At 48.6% G+C, this 21,875-nt stretch overlaps 1 protein-coding gene across 1 annotated transcript in view; it reads right to left on the bottom strand.

The window, feature by feature from the left end:
- Positions 1 to 21,875, bottom strand: part of unc13d (unc-13 homolog D (C. elegans)) — a 147,178-nt gene that overhangs the window by 34,260 nt on the left and 91,043 nt on the right. The window contains exons 18-25 of the mRNA XM_069923281.1: positions 19,729 to 19,826; positions 18,053 to 18,104; positions 14,531 to 14,661; positions 13,340 to 13,460; positions 11,433 to 11,576; positions 9,268 to 9,360; positions 7,287 to 7,523; positions 4,357 to 4,425 (exon numbers count right to left, since the gene is read on the bottom strand). Coding sequence (XP_069779382.1) covers positions 4,357 to 4,425; positions 7,287 to 7,523; positions 9,268 to 9,360; positions 11,433 to 11,576; positions 13,340 to 13,460; positions 14,531 to 14,661; positions 18,053 to 18,104; positions 19,729 to 19,826 — 945 coding nt within the window. The remainder of the gene's footprint in view (positions 1 to 4,356; positions 4,426 to 7,286; positions 7,524 to 9,267; positions 9,361 to 11,432; positions 11,577 to 13,339; positions 13,461 to 14,530; positions 14,662 to 18,052; positions 18,105 to 19,728; positions 19,827 to 21,875) is intronic.

The following is a 21,875-nucleotide window of genomic DNA, read 5'->3' on the forward strand; positions in this document are numbered from 1 at the left end:
CTCTCCACTGTGACGTTCTCCCCCTCTCTCCACTGTGACGTTCTCCCCCTCTCTCCACTGTGACGTTCTCCCCTCACTCCACTGTGACGTTCTCCCCCTCTCTCCACTGTGACGTTCTCCCCCTCTCTCCACTGTGACGTTCTCCCCCTCTCTCCACTGTGACGTTCTCCCCCTCTCTCCACTGTGACGTTCTCTCCCTCTCTCCACTGTGACGTTCTCTCCCTCTCTCCACTGTGACGTTCTCCCCCTCTCTCCACTGACGTTCTCCCCCTCTCTCCACTGTGACGTTCTCCCCCTCTCTCCACTGTGACGTTCTCCCCCTCTCTCCACTGTGACGTTCTCCCCCTCTCTCCACTGTGACGTTCTCCCCCTCTCTCCACTGTGACATTCTCCCCCCCTCTCCACTGTGACATTCTCCCCCCCTCTCCACTGTGACGTTCTCCCCCTCTCCCTCCTCTCTGTTTTGGGGTTAGTTATTTTCTTTCATTGTGACTAATTTTTCTCCTTTTTGACTTTTATTGTTTTTTTTTAATTGCATCATTTGAATGACTAACTCGTGATTTTTAGTGCATTTCCAAATTTGAAGATGTCGTCCCTGTCCTGAAATGCACCATCTATTTCTTTATTTGTTTAATTGATGGGAGCATCAGTGTGGGCCCATTGTTCAACCACTGACACACTATCCAGCCCACGCATGGTAAAAGGTTGCCCACCCCTGTTCTATGTGATCAGGCTTTCCACCTTCACCACCCTTTCAGGCAGTGATTTTCCAGCCCACCCCAAATCCTCTTTTCCTCAGGTGAAAATAATATTCCTCTTCTCACCACTAGTCTCTGCCCCCCCTCCCCCCACCAATTTTAATTCCTCAACTCAGGGAAACTCCTTTCCATCTCCCGTCTCTAGGCTTCTCATAGTTTTATCCACCCCAATTTTAGTCTTCTGTTAGCTTGGATGAAAACAAAGTGCTAGAAATAAATTCCACTTTTACTCATTGCTTAAAAGCTGCCTATTCAGTCCATCAAGTCATTGCCAGCTCACAGAGCCAATCATCTTCCCCATTTCTGTCATCCATTCTCCTTGCATTCCCCTCAACCTTTGAAGATGCAGACCAGGGAAGGGGTGCAGCGGACAGCAGGAGGCGTGTGATAGAGGGTGGACCAAGGTTGTCCAGGCAACACCATGCTTTTGGAGATGTCCAGTTACCTGCAGTCAAGTGCTAAGCAAGGCTGTAGCTTGCTGCCAAAAAAAAACTGGCCTTGCACCATCTTTTCACTTGGGCCCAACTTTCCATTCCAGATTACAGCCTGGCCAGTGCAATCCATCCAGCACCACCCGCTTGCCTGTGAACTCCACATATGGTCGATCCAGCATTATACAAGGTTTGAGTAGAAACTCCTAGCTGTTCCAACCTTTGTCTCATCTAGCACCCTCCTTGCCTTATTAACCTCCTTATACTCTGGCATCTTTCCACTTCTTAGGCAGCCCCTCGGCATTGAGGAAGATTCGCTTCTGCTCCAGATTTGTTTGAGGCCGAGGGGTTTGACGAGACTCGAGTGGGGACCACAGACCCTGTGCAATTGGGGCAGGAGATGCCTGGGGCCTGGAGGAATAGGCTGCTGTATTGTTACTGCATCTGAAAATCTGTGGACAAACATCTAGGACCTCTTCTTCCTCGCATTAATACAATATCCTGCCACTGAGTGGATATCTGCCTTGTCCTGTTCACCACCCACCGGCTTTCCCTCAAGGATCTCTGGATTACACTCCATTCACCATACTGACTGACTGACTGACCAGGCCACCCAAATCTTCCTGAAATCCACGCTGTCCCTCCACACTGTCAGTTCATGCCCAAGCTCTTTATTACGTTCTCTGCTTTTGCTTACAGTCATGAACATATATATAAAAAAACAAGAGGGTAGAAATGAATAGTTTATCGTAGAATATACTGAAATACAGTGGAAAACTCCATCTGCTTGCTATCCAGGCAGGCCAACTACAGCTGGTAGTGCAATATCAAAATATAAAGAGAGAAAGAACACAACGGTGCAGGAACAGGGAGTAGTGTTAGGAAACAATGTGCAGGGAATAGTGTCACAGAAACATTGTGCAGGGAGTTGTGTTACAGAAACATAGTCCACAAAACCTCCAATCATCTGCAAACCTGCTGATCCTATTTACCGCATTATCATCCATTCTAAATCATTGATATAGATGACAAACAACAATGGTTCCAGCACCGATCCCTGAGGCACACCACTAGTCACAGGCCTCCAGTCTGAGAAGCCATTATCCACTACCAATCTCTGGCTTCTCTCATAAAGCCAATATCGAATCCAATTTACTACCTCACCATGAATACTGAGGGACTGAACCTTCTTGACTTAACCTGCTTTTGTGGGTCCTTGACAAAGGCCTTACTATAGACCATATAGACAACATCCACAGCCTTTCCTTCATCAACGTTCCTGGTAGCATCCTTGAAAAACTCCATAAGATTTGTTAAATACCACACACAAAACCATATTTACTATCTCTAATCCATCCCCAACTATCCAAATATTTGTATATCTGATCTCTTTGAACACCTTCCAATAACTTACCTACTACTGATGGCAGATTCACTGGGCTATAATTTCCTGGGTTACTTTTGGAGTCTTTTTAAATTATATGAGCTCATATCATGGTGGCAATCCTCCGGCATCTCACTTGCGGTGAAGAACTTTTTAAGTATATCTGCCAGGGCCCTGCAATTCCAATATACCAGCCTCAAGGTCCAAGGGAATACCTTGTCAGACCCTTGGGATTTATCCACCTTTATTCACTTTAAAACAGCAAGTACCTCCTCTTAATCTGTATGGGTGCCATTACCTCACTTCCCTGGACTCTGTGTCAGTTTCCAAAATATACACAGGTGCAAAAAACCCATTTAAGGACCCCCCCCTCCCCATCTATCCTGGCTCCAATTATCACCAAGTACTCTCACCTTCAAGTGGACCAATTCTGTCACTTACTATCCTTTTGCTCTTAATATACCTGCAGAAGCCCTTAGGATTTACGAAGTGCCTGGTGTAATATTACAAAAACACGGTGTAATATTATAAAAATGTCATGCAGGCAGTGGAGAATTACTAAAACAGTGCATCATGTAGTGTTACAAGATATCATCCAGAGTGTAATATTACAAAAACACAGAGCAGGGTGTAGTGTTACAAGATATCATGCAAGGTGTAATATTACAAAAACAGTGCAAGGTGTAGTGTTACAAAAACAGTGCAGGGTGTAATATTACAAAAACACAGTGCAGGGTGTAGAGTTACAGAACAGTGCAAGGTGCAATGTTAAAATATGTTGTGCATGTTGTAGTGAAAAATGCAGATAAAACAGTGCAGGGGAATAATCCTTTCCCAATGAGGGGTCCATTTAAGAGTTTGATAACAGTAGGAGAGAACCCATACTTGAATCTGGCCAACATAAGGTGGTCAGGGGTGGGGGGGATAGCATAGAATTGAGACATGGTGGGATGGGCAGGATTGGTCCAAACTCCTTACAGACAGTGGCGGTTTCTAACCCGAGTTGCTGGGTGCTATAATGGCGTTTTGCTAATCACCACGCTAACTGGGCCCCGCCAAATTCATACATCCTCCCCGTGTCCACGTGGATTTCCTCCAGGGCTCCAGTCTCCTCCCACATTCGAAATATATACGGGGTCATAGGTTAATTAGTTACATGGGTGTAATTGGTTGGTGTGAGCTCGTGGTCCAATAGCACCTGTTACTGTCTCTAAATTTTTTACAAAAATTTAAATTAAAAAAATGTAAAAGTTTGCTCAGCCCTGATTGTGGCTGCCACTGCAGAGGTGTTACCTAGGGGGGGCAATGTTAGCACAACGCTTAGCGATCAGGACCAGGGTTTGTATGTCCTCCTGGTGTCTGCATGGGTTTTCCCTGGGGGCCCTGGTTTCTTCCCACCCTCCAAAAAATTCGGACCGGGGTCATAGGTCAATCGGGTGTAATTGGGCCAAAAGGGCCTATTACCTTGCTGTATGTCTAAACTAAACTAGCTGGCCTGACAAATCCTCCCAAGGAGGACCAAGGAACACCACCACCAAACCCCCTCCCCCACCTTTGTAGGGTACACTCCTTTCTGACTTTGAAATACAACATTAGGCCCAAATGCTGGAACTCCCTTCTCCACGGGGTGAGCACATTTACCAGATGGGCAGCTGACCACCACCTTCTCAATTTGTAGCACATGATGGCTTTGACATTGCTCCTACCCTGTCAGCAAGTATGTAGGAAAATAAAGAAACCGCTGTTAGCCCAGACTCTATATTGTTACCAAGAAAATACTCACGTCATCCAATGGTATTTCCAGACTGGCTGTGAACATGTTGTGGAGATGTTTCTTAATTTCTGCCTGCAACTGGTAAACACAAAAGATTTACATTAAATGACATTACAGAACATAGAACATTACTGCACAGTACAGGCCCTTCAGCCCACAACAATCAAATTTTTTTCCCTACCTCACACCTATGACCCTTTATTTTTCTTATGTCTGTGGTGGTATGTATGTACTGTTTGTTCAGTGTATAAGTGGCTGGCCCGCCCACTGACGCCTCAATCCCTTGTAACCTCCCCCCCACCCTGTGACCTGGCCCTGAAGGTTGGTCTCCCTACCCTCTTCCATTCGTTCGAGCACATGGAGTTGGGCCAGCCGTAATCTAACGTGTATTAAAGTTCCTCGCTCAGCCTTTGGAGTCATTGATAGTGTGTATCAACATCCGGGTGCCTATCTAGAGTCCCCATTGTACCAGCCTCCACCACCACCAACCCCGACCATGCATTCCAGGCACCCAATGTGCTGTGTTAAAACAAAATGACCTCTAACATCTCCCTTATCCTCTGGCACTTGCTAGTGACTCCCTGGGGAAAAAGCGCTGGTGGTCCACCCTGTCAATGCCCCTCATAATCTTATACACCTCCATTAAGTCACCTCTCATCCTCTCAGCCCTGACTCTGACAACCCTGTTTCACATATGCTTTAAGGTGCTGCAGACCTGGAAGAGCGGGTAGTGGAGACACAGTACTGCTGTGCACGGCCCTTCAGCCTGGTTCAGATGTCGGAGGCTCTGTACAGGCTTTAAGTGGCCTCTTCAAGGAGCCTACAGTGATGTTATTTTTAAATCCTGCAACCACAGAGGTCTGTGCCCAAGATGGAAGTGCCTGTGGTGGACAGCGTATCACAAGGGGTTGCAGACTCTGGAGGGGCAAGGAGCAGCGGACTGCTGCCAGGGCAGCAGAAACAGGGAGATTCCCCCCTCCCCTCCCAGACCGACGCCATTGAGAAGGAGAAGCATAGGAGACGACCCGACAGGATGGTGACCATGGGAGGTGGACCAGCGAGGGGCTTGGCAGCTGAAGGGCCTAACACAGGCGGGGGGCTGCTGGACATTGGCTCAAGGGAACCAGGTATCAGAACCAGGAGTCGGGAGGGGGGGGTCGAGGGCCAGAAGGGGCTCCCAAAGGCCCACGTGCGCCAAGGGCTCCTGATCAAATCAGATGATTGGATCCAGAGCTCAGGTTGCTGGTGGTTAGGGGGCGGTGTTGTTAGAGCAGCGGTTAGTGCAGGGCCATTACGGCACCAGCGATCATGACCGGGGTTTGAATCCCTTACTGTCTGTAAGGAGTTTGTATGTTCCTCCCGTGTCTGCGTGTGTTTTCTCTGGGAGCTCCAGTTTCCTCCCACCCTTCAAAAAGATACCGGGGTGGGGGGGTGATAGGTTAATTGGGTGTAATTGGGTGGCAGGGGCTGGTGGGCCAGAGGGGATGTTGCCGTGCTGTAGGTCTGAATTTAAATTGAATGGGAGCACTGGCGGAGAATCCATGGACACTCGGTCTCTCTGAAGGGACTCTCTTTTGCTTCTCTTTCTTCCATTGTTATGGGTGGCGGACAATGCTCGTGGCAACTCTGTTTGCCTTACGGTGGAGAAAAGTTGAAGGGTCTTACGTATATTACATATTTAGTGTGTTATTACATGACAATGAAAGGAACGTTCACTCCTACAATTCTGGCCCGAAAACTGGCACTGGGCACAGTGTAAAAGGCAGAATGGGCTCAGACCCGTTTTAACATAAAACATAGAACATTACAGCACATTACAGGCCCTTTGGCCAACTATGTTGTGCCAGCCTATATAAATCTACTCAACAATTGAAATCTTCCCTACTACACACCCATAGCCTCTATTTTTCTTGCATCCATGTGGCTGTCTGTCTTTTAAATGCCCCCAATGTTCCAGCCTCCACCCCCACCCCAGGCATTCCAGGCACCCACAACTCTCTATGTGAAAAAAACATCCCCAATGTCTCCCCTAAACTTCCCTCCCTTCACTTTGTGCAGATGTTGTCCAGTATTTACTCTTGTCACGCTGGGAAACAGACGCTGTCGATGTTTCTCATAATCGTGTCGATCTTTATTAAGTCTCCTCTCGTCCTTCTACGTTCCAAAGAGAAAAGTCCCAGCTCTGTTAACCATGCCTAATCCAGACAACTTCCTGGTAAATTTCAACTGGCCCCTCTTTAAAGCGTCCACATCCTTCCTGTAACGAAGCGACCAGAATCGAACACAATGTTCCAAGTGTGATCTAATCAGCGTTTTATAGACCTGAAATATTACCTCATGGCTCTCTACCTCATTTCAAGTAACGAAGGCCAGCATACCAGTAGACATCTTAACTACCTTATGAACCTAGACGGTAGCTCATTGGGCCTCAAACTTGTTTACACTTTTCCAACTGGGATAGAGGGGCAGTTTTGGTTTCAATCGGGAGAGGTTGGGAGGGGTAAGGGGTCAGGTGGTGTTTGGGGGGTAGGAAGGGGTTGGGCAGGATTGGACAAGGTTGAGAGGGGTTTGGAGGGGTAAGAAGGGGTCAGGTGGTGTTGGGAGGGGTCGGGGGGCATTGGGTGAGGTTGAGAGGGGTTGGGAGATGTTGGGACGGGGCCTGGCAAGGTGGGAGCTCGCAGAAGAAAGGGATGGGAGGGGATTTAAAAAAGAGGATGGGAGGAATTAGGAAGGGTTAGGAGAAGCTGGGCAGGTTCAGGCTGGGTTGGAGGGGGTGGGATAGGGTTGGGAGGGGTCCAGGTTAAAGCAGTGCATAATTTTGTACTGGAGTTATTCTATCCCCTTTGCCTGAATGTATCCAGAAGTCGGATTCATCCACACGCCCAGTGTCAAAGCAAAACTTTACCTCCCATCGATGGAGATTGAAACACCTTCTCTACCTTCTGTGCCAGGGTCTGGATCACTCCCTGGATCTTGTTGTTGATTGAACTGTTGACCCTTTCGAGCTGGGTATGCAACGTGTTCTGGATCTGGCCCTCTGAAATCATGTTGACTGTGTCCTCCTTCAGCCCTTGCCAGTCCAGGTCGCCTGGGAGCTGGGAGATGGTCTCCCGCAAATGCCTCATGTTATTGAGAACCACACAGAGCTGCAGTGACCTCACAGCACTCTCAACTGACTGTCGGGCAAGTAGGTGAAGAAAGGTCATTAGAGGGTCTTTGGTTGTCCTTCATGCCATGTCATAACATTGTTTCAAAATGATAAACAATAAAGGGATAAGTTATTTGTGATCATTATGCAAACTGGAAAGTCCGGAGACACCGTGATGTAGTGCCACACACAAAACTGCTGGGGAAACTCAGCAGGTTACACCTAGGCCCTATCAAACTGCCGTGTATAATGGGGTTAACCGAGCAATTTGCACAGTTAACGCCCCAGTTACGCAGCAGTTTGAAAGGGTCCGACCCGGTCAACCTCATCGGAACCCATCTGGGTCCCTGACCTACCTCGGAGGTAAGTCAGGGAACCCAGTTAAATTTACCCAGGTTGCATCCTCCGGCGGCTTGAACAGCATGTTGGCCGACCCGGTTACTCCTGTGACGTCAATGCTTGCGTGTTGGTGTCACAAGGAAACCCCTGGGTTAAGTGCTTGCCACGAACAGGGTGGGGAGGGGAAGAAGGGTCGGGGGTCGCTGCCGGGAGGGGGAGAGAGGGGGGTCACAATCAGGGGGAGTGAGGTCACTGCCATGGGGGAAGAGGTCGATGCCGCGGGGGTGGGGTCGATGCCGCGGGGGTGGGGGTGTGTGTGGCATGATCAGCGGGAGAGAGATCGCTGCCGTGGGTGGGGAGAGTGATTGCTGCTATGGTGGGGGGGGGGAGAAAGAGGGGGGGGCCAACCCGGCCACTCCGGTTGTGACAGTTCAATGTTCGCGGCAGTGGGACATTGCTGAGGGGAGGGAAGCGCAATTGACGGGGTGGGAGTTGATTGACAGTGGGTGTCACGACTGACGGGGAAAGGGTGACTGGGGGCACATGGGGGTGGGCAACTGACGGTCAGTGGGGGTAGGGCAGGGAAGACTTCATTCCCCTGAGTGCGTGACGTGTCATCACGGGTGTGGATCTCCCTTAAACCACAGGGTTGGGGATTCCCCCGCAGCTTAAAAGGTGCTGGAAGCTCCTTTGCCCCAGTAATCACACCTGGGTCTCAGGAGGGCTACCCAGGTGCTGCGGCTTAAAAGTGCCGAGAGAGAGAGAGAGAGAGAGAAAGAGGTCTAACGGATGCTGTGACCTGCTGCGTTTCTCGAGCATTTTTGCGTATTGCACAGCGATTATTATTACGTGCTGAATATGTGGGTGCACTGAGCTCCAGATAAATGTTGTTTTCTTTGGTTGCCTATGTACAGTCATAATCAACTTGAACTTGCAGATTAAATCACCAGTTAAATGACAAGAGCAGACTTGAGGGGCGGAATGGCCTCCCTCCTGCTCCCTATTCATTATTTGTAAGCCTACCAAGACAAATGTGTATTGCAGTATCTGGGTGAAACGGGAAACTCTCAGGCTGATGTTTCGGAATAACATCCCGTCCTTACGAGAAGATTTAGATTCCCCCCAACTTGGCCAATGTCATGACATCTTCTGCCTAACACTCTGGGGAGACCAGGGTTCAAGGAGAAGCCACTCTTCCCTCAGTGGAACAAGGACCATTATCGCTGGTGCCATAAGCAGTCACAACAGGGGATAAATCCACTTCCCTCTGGTATTAATTCCCTAGGCTGCCAAGTAACATCTTTCCAATTTTTAATAAGTTAGAGATCGCTGTCAACTGGTGTGGGATATTAATGAAATGTAAATCACTTGAACTTTTAATGAGATGCAGATTAGCAAAGAGCAGAACAGGATGAATTACGGGCAGCACTCACATCTCTCCGGTTCACTTGATCCCCCTGGTTCGACAGTTCCTCTGCCCTTTGCTCGATGAGTCGGCAGTACATTAATGCAATCGTGCACATATCCTGTCAGGAGAAATCCCTGAGGATGAGCAGTGTCTCAGCCGCGAGTACAGAGAGACAGATCGAGCGGGGCTTCAAGGCTCATTGGGCCAACAGGTGTGACTGTCAGCACAGAGCGTCTGTTTGTGCCGGATTCCCACCCACCCACCAGAGTCCGAGCAGCTCCTGGGACGGCAAGAAGCCAGCGTGTGCATCAGAATGGCCAGTTACTTTCAAATACTGCAAACCCAGTTTGACTGTGGACACATTGACTTTTTAAAAATGTGGACGGTAACAGGCCCTTCCAGGCCACGAGCCTGCACCACCTGAATACACCCATTTGGCCAATTAGCCTACGAACCCCGAATGCCTTTGGAACGTGAGTGGAAACCGGAGACCGGGAGAACAACGGCAGATCTTGTCACTCTGTGGTTTATTGTGAAATTTTAAATGCAAGTCTGCTGGAGGGTGGCGGTGTTTTGCGGTGCCTGGAGAGTGTGCAAAGGGGAAGCTTCTCACTGCATCTCAATATCGGTGACAATGAAATCTCCCTAGACTGGTGAATCAGGGCCTATCACTGGTAAGTGGGAGTGAAGAGTAGGAGAGGTAGGTTCAGGGACAGTCCTGGATACACCCCATTCCCATTAGAAAGGATGGTGGACCCTTTCACATGCCCAAACCTGCTTCCCCAGGTCGCCACACGAGGGAGTTTGATCCAGTCCAGGAGCATCACGGCCGGCTCCCACACCTAAGCGAGGAGTGGAGGCAACTCTGTCTGATGGGGAACCAGTATTATGCACCAACACCCTCCAGCTGTCGAGGCAGCCGCTCGCTCAGGGAATAGGCATCAACATCTGGGATTTTTAAATTACACCACAAAGAGCAGGTGATTAATGTGTACCTATTTCCTTCACTGGCTCTTGGGGATCAGGTGATGAGCTGAAGCGAGGTTACCGAGTGCATTATGTACAACAGCCCCATACAGAGGGAAGGCTGCGGTGCCACCCAACACAAACTGCACTTTAACATGGTCAGAATTGTGCCACCATTTTCTTTCTGCGGACGGCTCTGAAAGACCGGCGCCATTCTCCAGAAGGCGCGTTGTAGGAGAGCGGCTCCAGGATTCTGACCCAGCCACACTGCAGGGAAGGTCCAGGCGAACAACTCAGACGGAAACCCTCCTGGCATGGCACAATGAGTGGGCAGCAAGGGTGCCACACAGGAGTGTGACCAATGATCACCTCCAACTGGTCAGGCCCCGACCATCGCCCCTTGTCCATTGCTTCCTTCGCTATTGAACAGACCAGATTCATCCAAGAACAGGTTGGCAAAAGTGAAATCCTTCAGCGAGCACCTCACCTCCAGACACAAGGGCTTTCCACCGTCCACAGGTCAGGAGCGCGATTGGACCCCTTCCACTTGTCCGGATAGGTCGCCATCCAGGGCAAAAGCTGAGGGTCCCAAAATATTCCCTCGCTTTTCCCCCAGCATGTCATGGCTCCACTGGGTACCATCTCCAAATCCAATGCTGTACTTTGCCGGTGTTTCTGCAGTAGCTCCTCCTGAGAAGACAAGCTGGTTTCTACAGCACGTCTGAGTATTCCACTCATCCCCAGCATCTGTGGACTTTGTTGCTTATCTCCATTCAGCTGCTCCCAGGCAGTCTCTTCAAGCAATGCCTGCCCTGAGGAAGTTCTCCGCCTCTTTTCAATGGGAGTTCGGTGAGAGCCTCTCCCATTGCCCCCCTCCTGTTTTCTCCCCCCACCCCTCCCCCGAGCCTTTCAATATTCCCGACGAAGGGCCCAGGCTCGAAATGTCGACTGCCTTTTACTTCCTCTGGGCGCTGCATGGCCTGCTGTGTGCATGACAGCAGGGTAATAACTGTACTGACAATAACCACACCAGCAGTGTGAGTAGAAGACAGCTTTAATAAACTAATATGTTCACTAAGAGGTCTTGTCTCTCTGCAAGACGAACCTGGAAGGCGAGACTGTAGCTCTGGACTGCTTTATATACAAGGTCAGCAGGATGACCCCTGGTGACCTAATGGTGTAATTACATAGCACCACAATGACCTCCGGGTAACTCCCACTTACCTCGGTCAATTTGACCATGATGACAAACGCTTGCTCAGGGTCCGGCCAACTCAGCTGTGTCCACGTCTGTTTGATCTTCAGGAAGCAGGTGGCAATATCCACAGCAGAGGCACTGTGCTTCATCTTCTCCCCCATACTGTCCAGCTGTGGAAAGGTGTTGGAAAGTCAGCGCGCAGTCAGGACCTCATTTCAAACAGGCAGGCACCGTGTTGCGGCAAAGCAACCTCAGGGCCAACCACTCAACAAATCGAGGTCAACAGTGAAACCTCATGTCTGAGAATCTGCCCAGGAGCTGTTTAACGTAAGACCACCTAAAAGAAATTTTAAATCCAGGCCCCTTTGCCACATAGACACGTGTCCATGGCCTTCATGCATTCCCAAACTGAAGCCACCCGCCAATTGGAGGAACAGTGAACAGACAGCATTAACAATGACCTCCAGTTTCCTTTAACACCCTCCTCCCCCCCAAGCCTCTCTCTTTCCCTACCCCCTTCCTCCAACTCCCTACCCCTTCCCTTCCTTCTTCCCCCTCCCCCATCACTTCTCAGCTTCTTTCTTTTCTACCCTCCCACCTGTATCCACCTCTGATCTCTTACCTGTCGGCTTGTGCTCCTGCCCCCTTCCTCTCTTCCCCCCTCCCCCCCCCACCTTTTTATTTGGGTGATTTTCCTGTTTTTCCACATTCCCGAACCCAGGCATCTGCCTGATTTATGATATTCCTGATAAAGGGCTCAGGCCCTTTACTTCCAGTGGGGACACTGCATGACCTGCTGAGTTTCTCCAGCACTTTGTGAATTACATTTGACCTCGGCAATAGCAGATTTTCTTGTTTTCAAGAAGATCGAAGACGATATTTAGACCTGGGCAGAGAGAGTGGCCTCTCATGAAGGGTTGTTGCAAATTAAAACAGGCCTATTTAAACATTGAGTGGTGAGCCCTTGAATTCTGAAGCCAGCACGCATGATTAAACTGTGTAGAATGAATGAAATTGAATATAAACATTAGAGTTTAACGCTGAGGCTTTGCAAGGCATTGGTCAGACGACATTTGTGAGTAGGTTTGGGCCCTATTTCTGAGGAAGGGATGTGCTGGGGTTGGAGAGGGTCCAGAGGAGGTTTATGAGAAAGATCATGGGGATGAGAGGATTAGCAAATAAGGAAGCATTTGATGGCTCTGAGCCCAGAGTTTAGAGATCTCATCTCATCAAAACATACTGAAGGGGTTGAACATTGAACGAGCTGGATAGAGAAGATGTTTCCAGTTGTGGGAGAGTCTGGGACCAGAGGGAATGGCCTCAGAATAAAAAGACCTCCCTTTAGAACAGAGATGAGGGGAAATTTCTTCAGCCAGAGGGTTGTGAATCTGAGGAATCCGTTGCCACAGATGGATGTGGAGGCCAAGTCGTTGGGTAGATTTAAAGCGGAGGGGGGATAGGTTCTTGACCAGTGAGGGTGTCAAAGATTATGGGGAGAAGCAGAGGAGTGGGGTTGGGAGGAAAAATACATCACACATGATTTGAATGGTGGAGCTGAATGGCCCATCTCACAGTTTTAGATTAGGAAGGAAAAACAGCATTGAGGTAAAATCCTGACCAGATATTTTTATTCCCAATCATAAAATATTATTATATTATTGAAACGGACCCCACTCAAACTCGATTCCCTGCAGTTAGGTCCTGTCAGGTTGGGTAGGGAGCCAGAATTTGGAGCATCCCATATACTCTTCACAGGAAGCCCTTTAGAGAGCATCTAAGTTTGGGGTCATGCCTGGCTCTCAATGGTAAAAGCACTCTGACCTCTGTCCATGATTCCACACCACCCCGTCACAGTAAGTCAACTCTGAGTGACAGTCATCGATGAAGCCCACATTGCAGATCAACCAGGTGATTTACTCCAGGATTATAATACCTGGTCTTTCTTCACAGCTCGCTGGACCATCTCCACAGTCTTGTTGTACACCATCTGTAACCACTTCGGGAGAGAATCACTGAACCAGGTGTGGAAGTTGCTCAGTGGAAGAGAACTTTCACTGAAACACAGAGAACAAGATGGCGATACAGTGAGCTGAGGAGCGGGGATGCCAAGGACATTTCTTTTGGGAACTAACTGGGAGTTTGGGGGAGAACAGAATACAGAATTCTGTAATAATAATGCAACTAAAGTCTGTGTGCATTGTTATTATATGGTGAAATGTTTGGAGCAAGGCCAGCATTTATTATCCATCCCTTGTTGGAGAAATCTGAAATGTGTGTTCTTAGGGTCTGCAGTGTGAATTTATACACGAGGCAGGTGAAAACGTATGTCTCAAACACACAGTGTGAGTACAGGCTTATTGTTAGTATACTGTTGACAGACCTGATGATTGCAGAAATGCAGACGTATACAGGTGTGTATGCCAAACACGTACTGTGTGAGGGCACATCATTTCTACCAAAAGGTATGTGGTACATCACATGATGTACACACATCACACGAAGTACCTTGCGTTGGGCGGGCATGGTTAGTGTAGCAGTTTAGCATAGCTGCTACAGAGCCAGAAATCTGGGTTCGAACCTGCCACTGTCTATAAGGAGTTGGTGCATTCTCCCCGTGACTGTGTGGATTTCCATCTACCCTCCCAAAACGCATGGGGGTTATGGATCATGTGGAGCACTGAGGCAGCAGCGAGCAAGCACAGAACTCGAAAGACCGTACAACAGGCTTTATTCCAGACAAAGTCTGAGCATCAGTTCATGTCTTGGTGGCTCCCCATGTGACTGGCTCAGGAGGGGCCGGCTCAGGCCTATATTCAGGTCGGCTGATTGACAGCCAGCCAGGTAGAGCCAGCCCTTAGGTGGTCTTCCTGCAGGTACAGAGATCGCCCCCTGCAGTCAGCTGGAGGTCATATCACCACAAATTAATTACCAGTAGTCACACGTGTATATTTGGTGGTTTGAACTTATCCGTCAGAAAGCCCTGTTACTGTGATGCATCTCTAAATCAGAACAAAATGTTAATAAAAGTAGAATAAATCTGAGTCTCTGACAAACCAGACAATTGCATATCATCATATGCTCTGTGAATGGCTTTGTGGGGTCCCAACTCCTAAGTCAGACTTACCTGGATGACAAGTAAATATGTTGATGGAGCATTTGCTTGAGCTTCTGGTACAACAGGAAGAGACTCTCAATGACCTCCTTCGTCCTTCCACCTCCCGTACTCATCACTTGTTCCTTGAGATCCTCAGCCACCTGACGGTGAACAGACAATATTAATCAAGAAAAAAAGCAGCGTGATGTGGCATCGCTTTCCAACTGCCCCAGTTCTCCAAGCTCTTCGGCTGAAGCAGTGATGACATGCTCCCTCCAATCCTCTTCCTCAACGGCCTGAGATAAAATGTCAGCCATTGACACGACCCCCAAGGACACGTGCCTGCCTCTCCCTCAGACCCAGACGACTGCAGATGAACTTCCGAGTTCTTCAAGTTTATCATCTGTACGTGCATGTCCAGACAAAACAGTGTCTCTCCAGACCACGGTGCACATAATAATCTCATGTACACATAAAAATATAAAATAACTAGGTATAAATAATTTGGAATAATTTAATTTACCCCAAGGCTTTTTTTTAGACACACAGCACGATAACAAGCCATCTTGGCCATGAGCCTGTGCCACCCAATTAAACCCAATTGACCTACACCCCCGGTACGTTTCAAACAATGGAAGGAAACCAGAGCCCCTGGGGAAAACCCACGCAGATATGGGGAGAACGCACAAACCCCTTGCACGAGATTCGAACCCTGGGTTCAGATCACTGGTTCTGCAACAGTGTTGCACTAACAGCCACGCTAACTGTGTGACCCGGGAGTGTTCCCTCTTCATCTATTATGCTGAAATGAAAGGCATGTTCTGGGTCCATCACCGGTCCATCACCAACCAGCTCACTGAGCAGAGACCCAAGTGAAACACAGACGTCTCTGGTCTGTGTGACTCAATGTGGCAGCAAACCAGGACCAGAGGGAGCCCCATCCGACCTTCAACCTGCGCCGCTAAAGAATAATTATCACAGCTAATTATCACTGGTCAAAGGACACTTCCCCTTGTCAATCGCAATCAGACCCACCCATTGCCTAAACCTCTTTCTGATTGGTCACTGGGGCAGTACGGCGCCAGCGATCAGGACTGGGATTTGAATCCCATGCTGTCTGTAAGGAGTTTGCATGCTCTCCCCATGTCTGCGTGGGTTTTCCCTGGGGGGGCTCTGGTTTCCTCCCACCGTTCACTAGGGGTTGTAGGTCAATCAGGTATAGAACGCACTTAAGGGCCAGAATGGCCTGGCACTGTATCTCTAAATACTGCATCTTCCTCATCTGTGGTCAGGTGATGATATTGGGTTGGCCTCCAACCCAGGACTATAAAAGGAAGCATGTGTGTGACTCCCTTTGTGACCCTGAGCCTGCTCTTGGCTGCGATCCGTGGGCAGCACTGGAGGACCAGTTGTGTGGGGAGGGGGCTCAATCCTGATGCATCTGTAGCTAGAGATCTTCTTTAATCCATGCGCTGCATCTGTACATATTTGGGGGGGTGTGTGTGGCAGGTGCTCTTTGTTGTAACCCTCAGCAGTTCTAAACTGGATGGCATAGTTAGTGTAGTGGTCCGCGCAACACTAATATGGGGCCAATGACCCGGGTTTGAATCCGTCGCGGTCTGTAAGGAGTTTGTACATTCTCCCTGCGTCTGCATGGGATTCCTCCGGGTGGTCCAGTTTCCTCCCACTCTCCAAAAGCAAGCAGGGGTTGCAAGGTAATCGGTGAATTTGGACGGTGCGGGTTCATGGGCCGGAAGGGCCTGTCGCCGTGCTGCGTGTGTAAATGAAACACCTCCACAAAGTATTTGGAGTTCAGTGAACTGGCATGCTTGTGAGATCAGTTCATGAGCAAGCATTCTGACTCTAGATTCCCGTTTACTCCCGGTTTTGATTTGCGTTTCAGCAGTAAGACATGTCTAGGGCTCCTTCAATCCTATGAATCCGTTACCTCAACCCTCACCGTCACACAGGCAGCTCCCAGCACAGGGGGTGAATATGCCAGAGAGTAGAGGATGGAGCTGGGACAGGCAGCCTCTCTACAGACAGAGAGGACTGTCGCACCCACATCCCAGAAACTCACACTGCAACCAACACAACAGACCGGAACGATATCAAACATACCTTAAAACATTGCTACCAATTTGTATGGATTTCACTTAACCTATTCAATACCAAATGAATTAAATTTACCTCTTATCTAAGGAGTATAATCCTAAAGATAACCACCAATTTATTCCATTTTATAGTAATAAATTCTTTTTTTTTTGGCTTGGCTTCGCGGACGAAGATTTATGGAGGGGTAATGTCCACATCAGCTGCAGGCTCGTTTGTGGCTGACAAGTCCGATGCGGGACAGGCAGACACGGTTGCAGTGGTTGCAAGGGAAAATTGGTTGGTTGGGGTTGGGTTTCCTCCTTTGTCTTTTGTCAGTGCCAATATAACCACAATACAACCTCCGTTTGTCCAATGTTTATCTGCATGACCAATTTCTGACTAAACTGATAACAATAAGAGTGACCAGAAAAGGTTCGTTCAGTCAATCTGTTATTCAACATTTTGAGGGGTTACAACTATAAATGAATGTGAACTAGTTGATTCAAGAATATTCATCTTGTCAACTTTGTACCATCCTTTCCCAAATATGGTTTAGCTTGTCATCCCTTTGGTGATATACCACTAGCCGACTGCAGGGGCCGACCTGTGTACCTGCAGAAAGAGCACTGGAGGGTAAGACAACACCTGGCTGGCTGTCAAATCAGCCGACCTGAATGGACCAAGCCCCACCCGGTCAGCTGCCAATCATCTGCCGGGATATAAGCCACATCTGGCCCCTTGAGGTCAGTCACACGGAGTTACAGCTAACTACAGCAGAAGACTTTAAGTAGAATAAAGCCTGTCGTTTAGTCTTTGAATCTTGTGTCTGCTTACTGTCACTGCAGTGGATCACAATCCCAAAACTCTTTCTTCAATGGGAAGGCTAAGGGCCAAAGGCGCAACGGGGCTGTCAAATGCAACTTTCCCTTTGACACTGCCCAATTCTGCTATCATTTTAAAAGTGGGTTCAGAATCACTTCCTTAAGGTTGACAGAGCTGGGGCTTTTCTCTTTGGAACGACAAAGGATGAGAGGTGTCTTAATAGAGGTAAATAAGATATCCAAAGGTTTAGATAGGGTGGGCAACCTTTTCCTTTTCAGACAAGAGCAGAGGACATTGGTTTAAGATGAGTGGAAGGAAGTCAGAGCAAAGGGTGTCTGGAACGCAACGCTGGGGGTGGTGGTGGAGGCTGGTACAACAGGGACATTCAAAAGTCTCTGAGATAGGTGCATGGATGTAAGAAAAATAGAAGGTTCTGGGTGTGAAGTGGGGAAGGGGTAGATTTACAATATTCTGGGCCTGAGGGCCTGTACTGTTCTATGTTAAAAGTAAGTTTGGTGCCATGGCTTAATATTCAGAAGCCATGTTCTCTTATTGTGGTTGAAGACAGCTACTACCATGAGAACATACAGGCCATATCAATCAACAACCAAGGCTGGGAGTTAGATCCACTCTTACCAGTTTCTGGGTCTGCAGATAGGTGACATCGAAGAGATTGACTTTAACAGTTCTGTGGGGAAATAACATCACCGGTCAGTAGAACTGAAGCACCACAGCATGATGCTGAACGTTTTGTCACCATTAGTTTTCAATACACGACACCAACAAGCTGATGAGAGTCAAACAAGAAATTCTGTAGATGCTGGGGTCAAGTACAAGGCACCAACATGCTGGAAAGACTCAGCGGGTCGCACAGCGTCCACAGGAGGTAAAAGATAACCTGGGCCCTTTGTCAGGTATACATCATACAAACCTTTACCACCCTTTCGATTTTATCTGGACACTCGCCAACCAGATGGCTTAGAATCAGAATCAAAGTTTATTGTCTTGAACGTGTTTTGCAGTAGCATCACAGATTATAGCATTACAGATGCAAAAATTACATTTTAAAACATTTTAATAAATTATTGCAAAAGAATGTGTGTGCACGCGTATGTGCTTGTGCATGCATACGTGTGTGTGTGTGTGTGTGTGTGAGATGGTTATTTGTCTGTACTGGAACCTGAGAGTGCAGCTGTGACCTCTCTGGACTGTACAGGCTGGCCCGCCTCCAACCCTGTGACTCCTCCCCATATAAAGGTTGATAGCCCCAGTCCTCTCCCTCTGTACCAGCCTTGGATCTGGACCCGCAGCATGTAGAGACTTGCCCAATATTTCTGGATATTAAATTGTGGCGCAATGAATAACCACAGGCAAGCACAAAGCGAGCGATTAAAGGCTTTAAAATCCAAAGCATTTCATCACAGTGGATGTGAGTGCGCCTGGGAGATAGTCATTGAGGCAGCCCACTCTGCTCTCCTTGGGTGCTGGTGTGATCAATACCTTTTTGAAGTAGTTGGGAATCTCTGACTGTAGCAGCGAGAGATTGGCACAGGTTTTGAAATGCCAGGTCCACCATCAGGGCCTGATACCCTGCAAAGGGTTCATCATCTTGAAAGGTCTGACCTCTGAGACAGATATCACAGGGCTGCCAGCTTCTGCAGGGATTCTTACTGGTGCAGCTGAATTCTCCTTTTCAAGGTGCTCAGCTCATCAGGGGTTGAGGCATCACAGCCATTTATGATGTTAGGCTCCACCTTGTAGGATGTAATGGCTGGCGAGTATCTGACTGTTGTGAGTTTCCCTCGAAATTGTCCCTTTGCTGCTAAGATAGCCTGCTGCAGGATATTGACCATCAATCTCCATTAAGCCCCCCGATCCCTATGCCCCTTTCCTTCAGCTCTTCACCCCCTTCCTTCTCCTATCAGAGAGCTACCCCATCCCTATCACCCCAGCTTTTTTCTCTTCTGCCCTTTCACACATATGACCTGTCAGCCTGTGCTCCTCCCTCCACCTTTACCTTCAGACGCCCGCCTGTTTTTGCCTATACCCAGTGAAGGGGCCCAGACCCAAAACATTGTTTATTCTTTACTTCCTTGTGGCCTGTTGGGTTTCTCCAGTTCCAACAAGTTCAATGAATATGATGCCAAGGGTAACAAAGAAAACAGATCTGTAAAACCACTCTCCTTCTATAGGGAGCATCGGCCACACATGAAGGGTCACCCACATTGGGCGCAGGCACTCGCAGACACTTCCTCAGCACCATGGAGTCACGTCTCTCGGGGTTTTATGATTCATGCAGAGGCAGGACCTACCCCATGAAAATCTTCAGTCGTTTCTTCCGGTCATTCGTGAAGTCAGTATTCAGCTGATCAACAAACGTCACCAGGAATTTTATGTTTTCTTCCTCAGTCTGTGAAAATATTCCAATATTCAAGTTTTCAATTAAATATTAATAAATTAATCATTAATGGGGGATCTAAGTAGAACCAAATTTAAATTAAAATGAAAATAACCATATTGTTTACCATTGGCTGGTGTCGGACTGAGTTCAGGACCAACGTTCTAAACTATTTTGGGAATGAGTAGTTTGGATCATTGGTCCCCAAATTATGAAAATCAGCCTGGATACCTACTGTTAACAGTGGCTGCAGAGTGTGTGTGTGTGTGTGTGTGTGTGTGTGTGTGTGTGTGTGTGTGTGTGTGTGTGTGTGTGTGTGTGTGTGTGTGTGTGTGTGTGTGTGTGTGTGCGTGTGTGTGTGTGCGTGCGTGCGTATGTGTGTGTGTGCATGTTCGTGTGTGTGCGTGTGTGTGTGCATGTTCGTGTGTGTGTCTGTGTGTGTTCACGTGCATGTTCGTGTGTGCGCTTGCGTGTGTATGTGTGTGCGTGTATGTGCTTGTGCACACATATGTGAGTGTGTGTGCGCATGCACTTGTGAGTGTGTGTGTGTGTATGTGTGTGTGTGTGAGTGTGTGTTTTTGTGTGTGAGTGTGTGTGAGTGTGAGTGTGTGTGTGTTCACGTGCATGTTCGTGTGTGCGCTTGCGTGTGTACGTGTGTGCACATATGTGCTTGTGCACGCATATGTGAGTGTGTGTGTGCATGCACTTGTGAGTGTGTGTGTGTGAGTGTGTGTGTTTGTGTGTGAGTGTGAGTGTGTGTGTGTGAGTGTGTGTGTTTGTGTGTGTGAGTGTGGGTGTGTGGGTGTGTGCGGGTATGTGTGGGTGTGTGCGGGCGTGTGTGCACGCGCACATATAAAAAGTCCCACGCTATTGAGGTAAAACACGAAAATCTGCAGACACTGTGGTCGAAGTAAAAACACAAAATGCTGGAGAGGCTCAGTAGGTCAAACAGTGTCCTTAATGTAGCAAAGATAAAGATACAGAACCAACGTTTCAGAGTGTGGAAAAATGTCAGCAAGCCCCCGAACAAAATGGTTGGGTGGGGGAGGGGAAGGAGCACAATCTACAAAGCCATGTGGAGCAATCCATGCTGCAAGCCTACACAGGCAAGGCCCCTCAACTCTTCCTACGGTATAATGATGACTACATCGGGGCTGCCTCATGCACCCACCATGAGCTTGTCAACTTCATCCACTTTGCATCCAACTTCCAACTTATCAGACTCACCTGGTCCATCTCCAACAACCTTCTCCCCTTCCTGCATCTCTCTGTCTCCATTTCGGGAGACAAGCTTTCCACAAACATATGACAAACCCACCAACTCCCAAAGCTACCTGAACTATACTTTCTCACACCCTGTCCCCTACAAAGATTCCATCCCCTTCTCGCAATTTCTGTCTCTGCCTCATCTGTTCCCAAGACAAGGTCCAAATCTTCCAAAATGTCCGCCTTCTTCCACAGATGTGGCTTCCCCTCCACCACCATCAACTAAGCTGTCACCTGCATCTCCTCTATCTCCCGCTCATCAGCCCTGGCCCCCTGTGTCCTTGGACACAAAAAACTCAGGATTCCTCATCCTCACCTACTACCCCACCCGCCTTCGCATCCAGCACATTTTCGACCGGAAGTTCCATCACTTACAACAGGATCCCACTACCAGACACATCATCCCCTCTCCTCCCCTCTCTGCGTTATGCAGGGACCTCTCCTCCATGACTCCCGCGTCCACTCATCACTCCCCACCAACTGACCCCCTTGGCACCTTCCCCTGTGACCGCAGGAAGTCCTACACTCACCACCATTTGGACCTCTAATGGTCAAGTGAAGCCACAGTTTACTTGTGTATTCACAGGAGTAATCCACTGCATCCAGTACTTCCGTTGAAGCCTTCCCTACATTGGAGAGACTGGGCACAGGCCGGGAGATCCCTTCATTCTGTTTGCCCCAGTGTCAGGGACCTCCCAGTGGCCAACCACTTAAACTCCCACCCCACTCCCATGCTGACATGTCTCTCCATGGCCTCATGTACTATCCCACCAAGACCACCTGTAAATTGAAGAA

The sequence above is a fragment of the Narcine bancroftii genome, chromosome 3, assembly GCF_036971445.1.
Source record: "Narcine bancroftii isolate sNarBan1 chromosome 3, sNarBan1.hap1, whole genome shotgun sequence".
Taxonomy (NCBI): Eukaryota; Metazoa; Chordata; class Chondrichthyes; order Torpediniformes; family Narcinidae; genus Narcine; species Narcine bancroftii.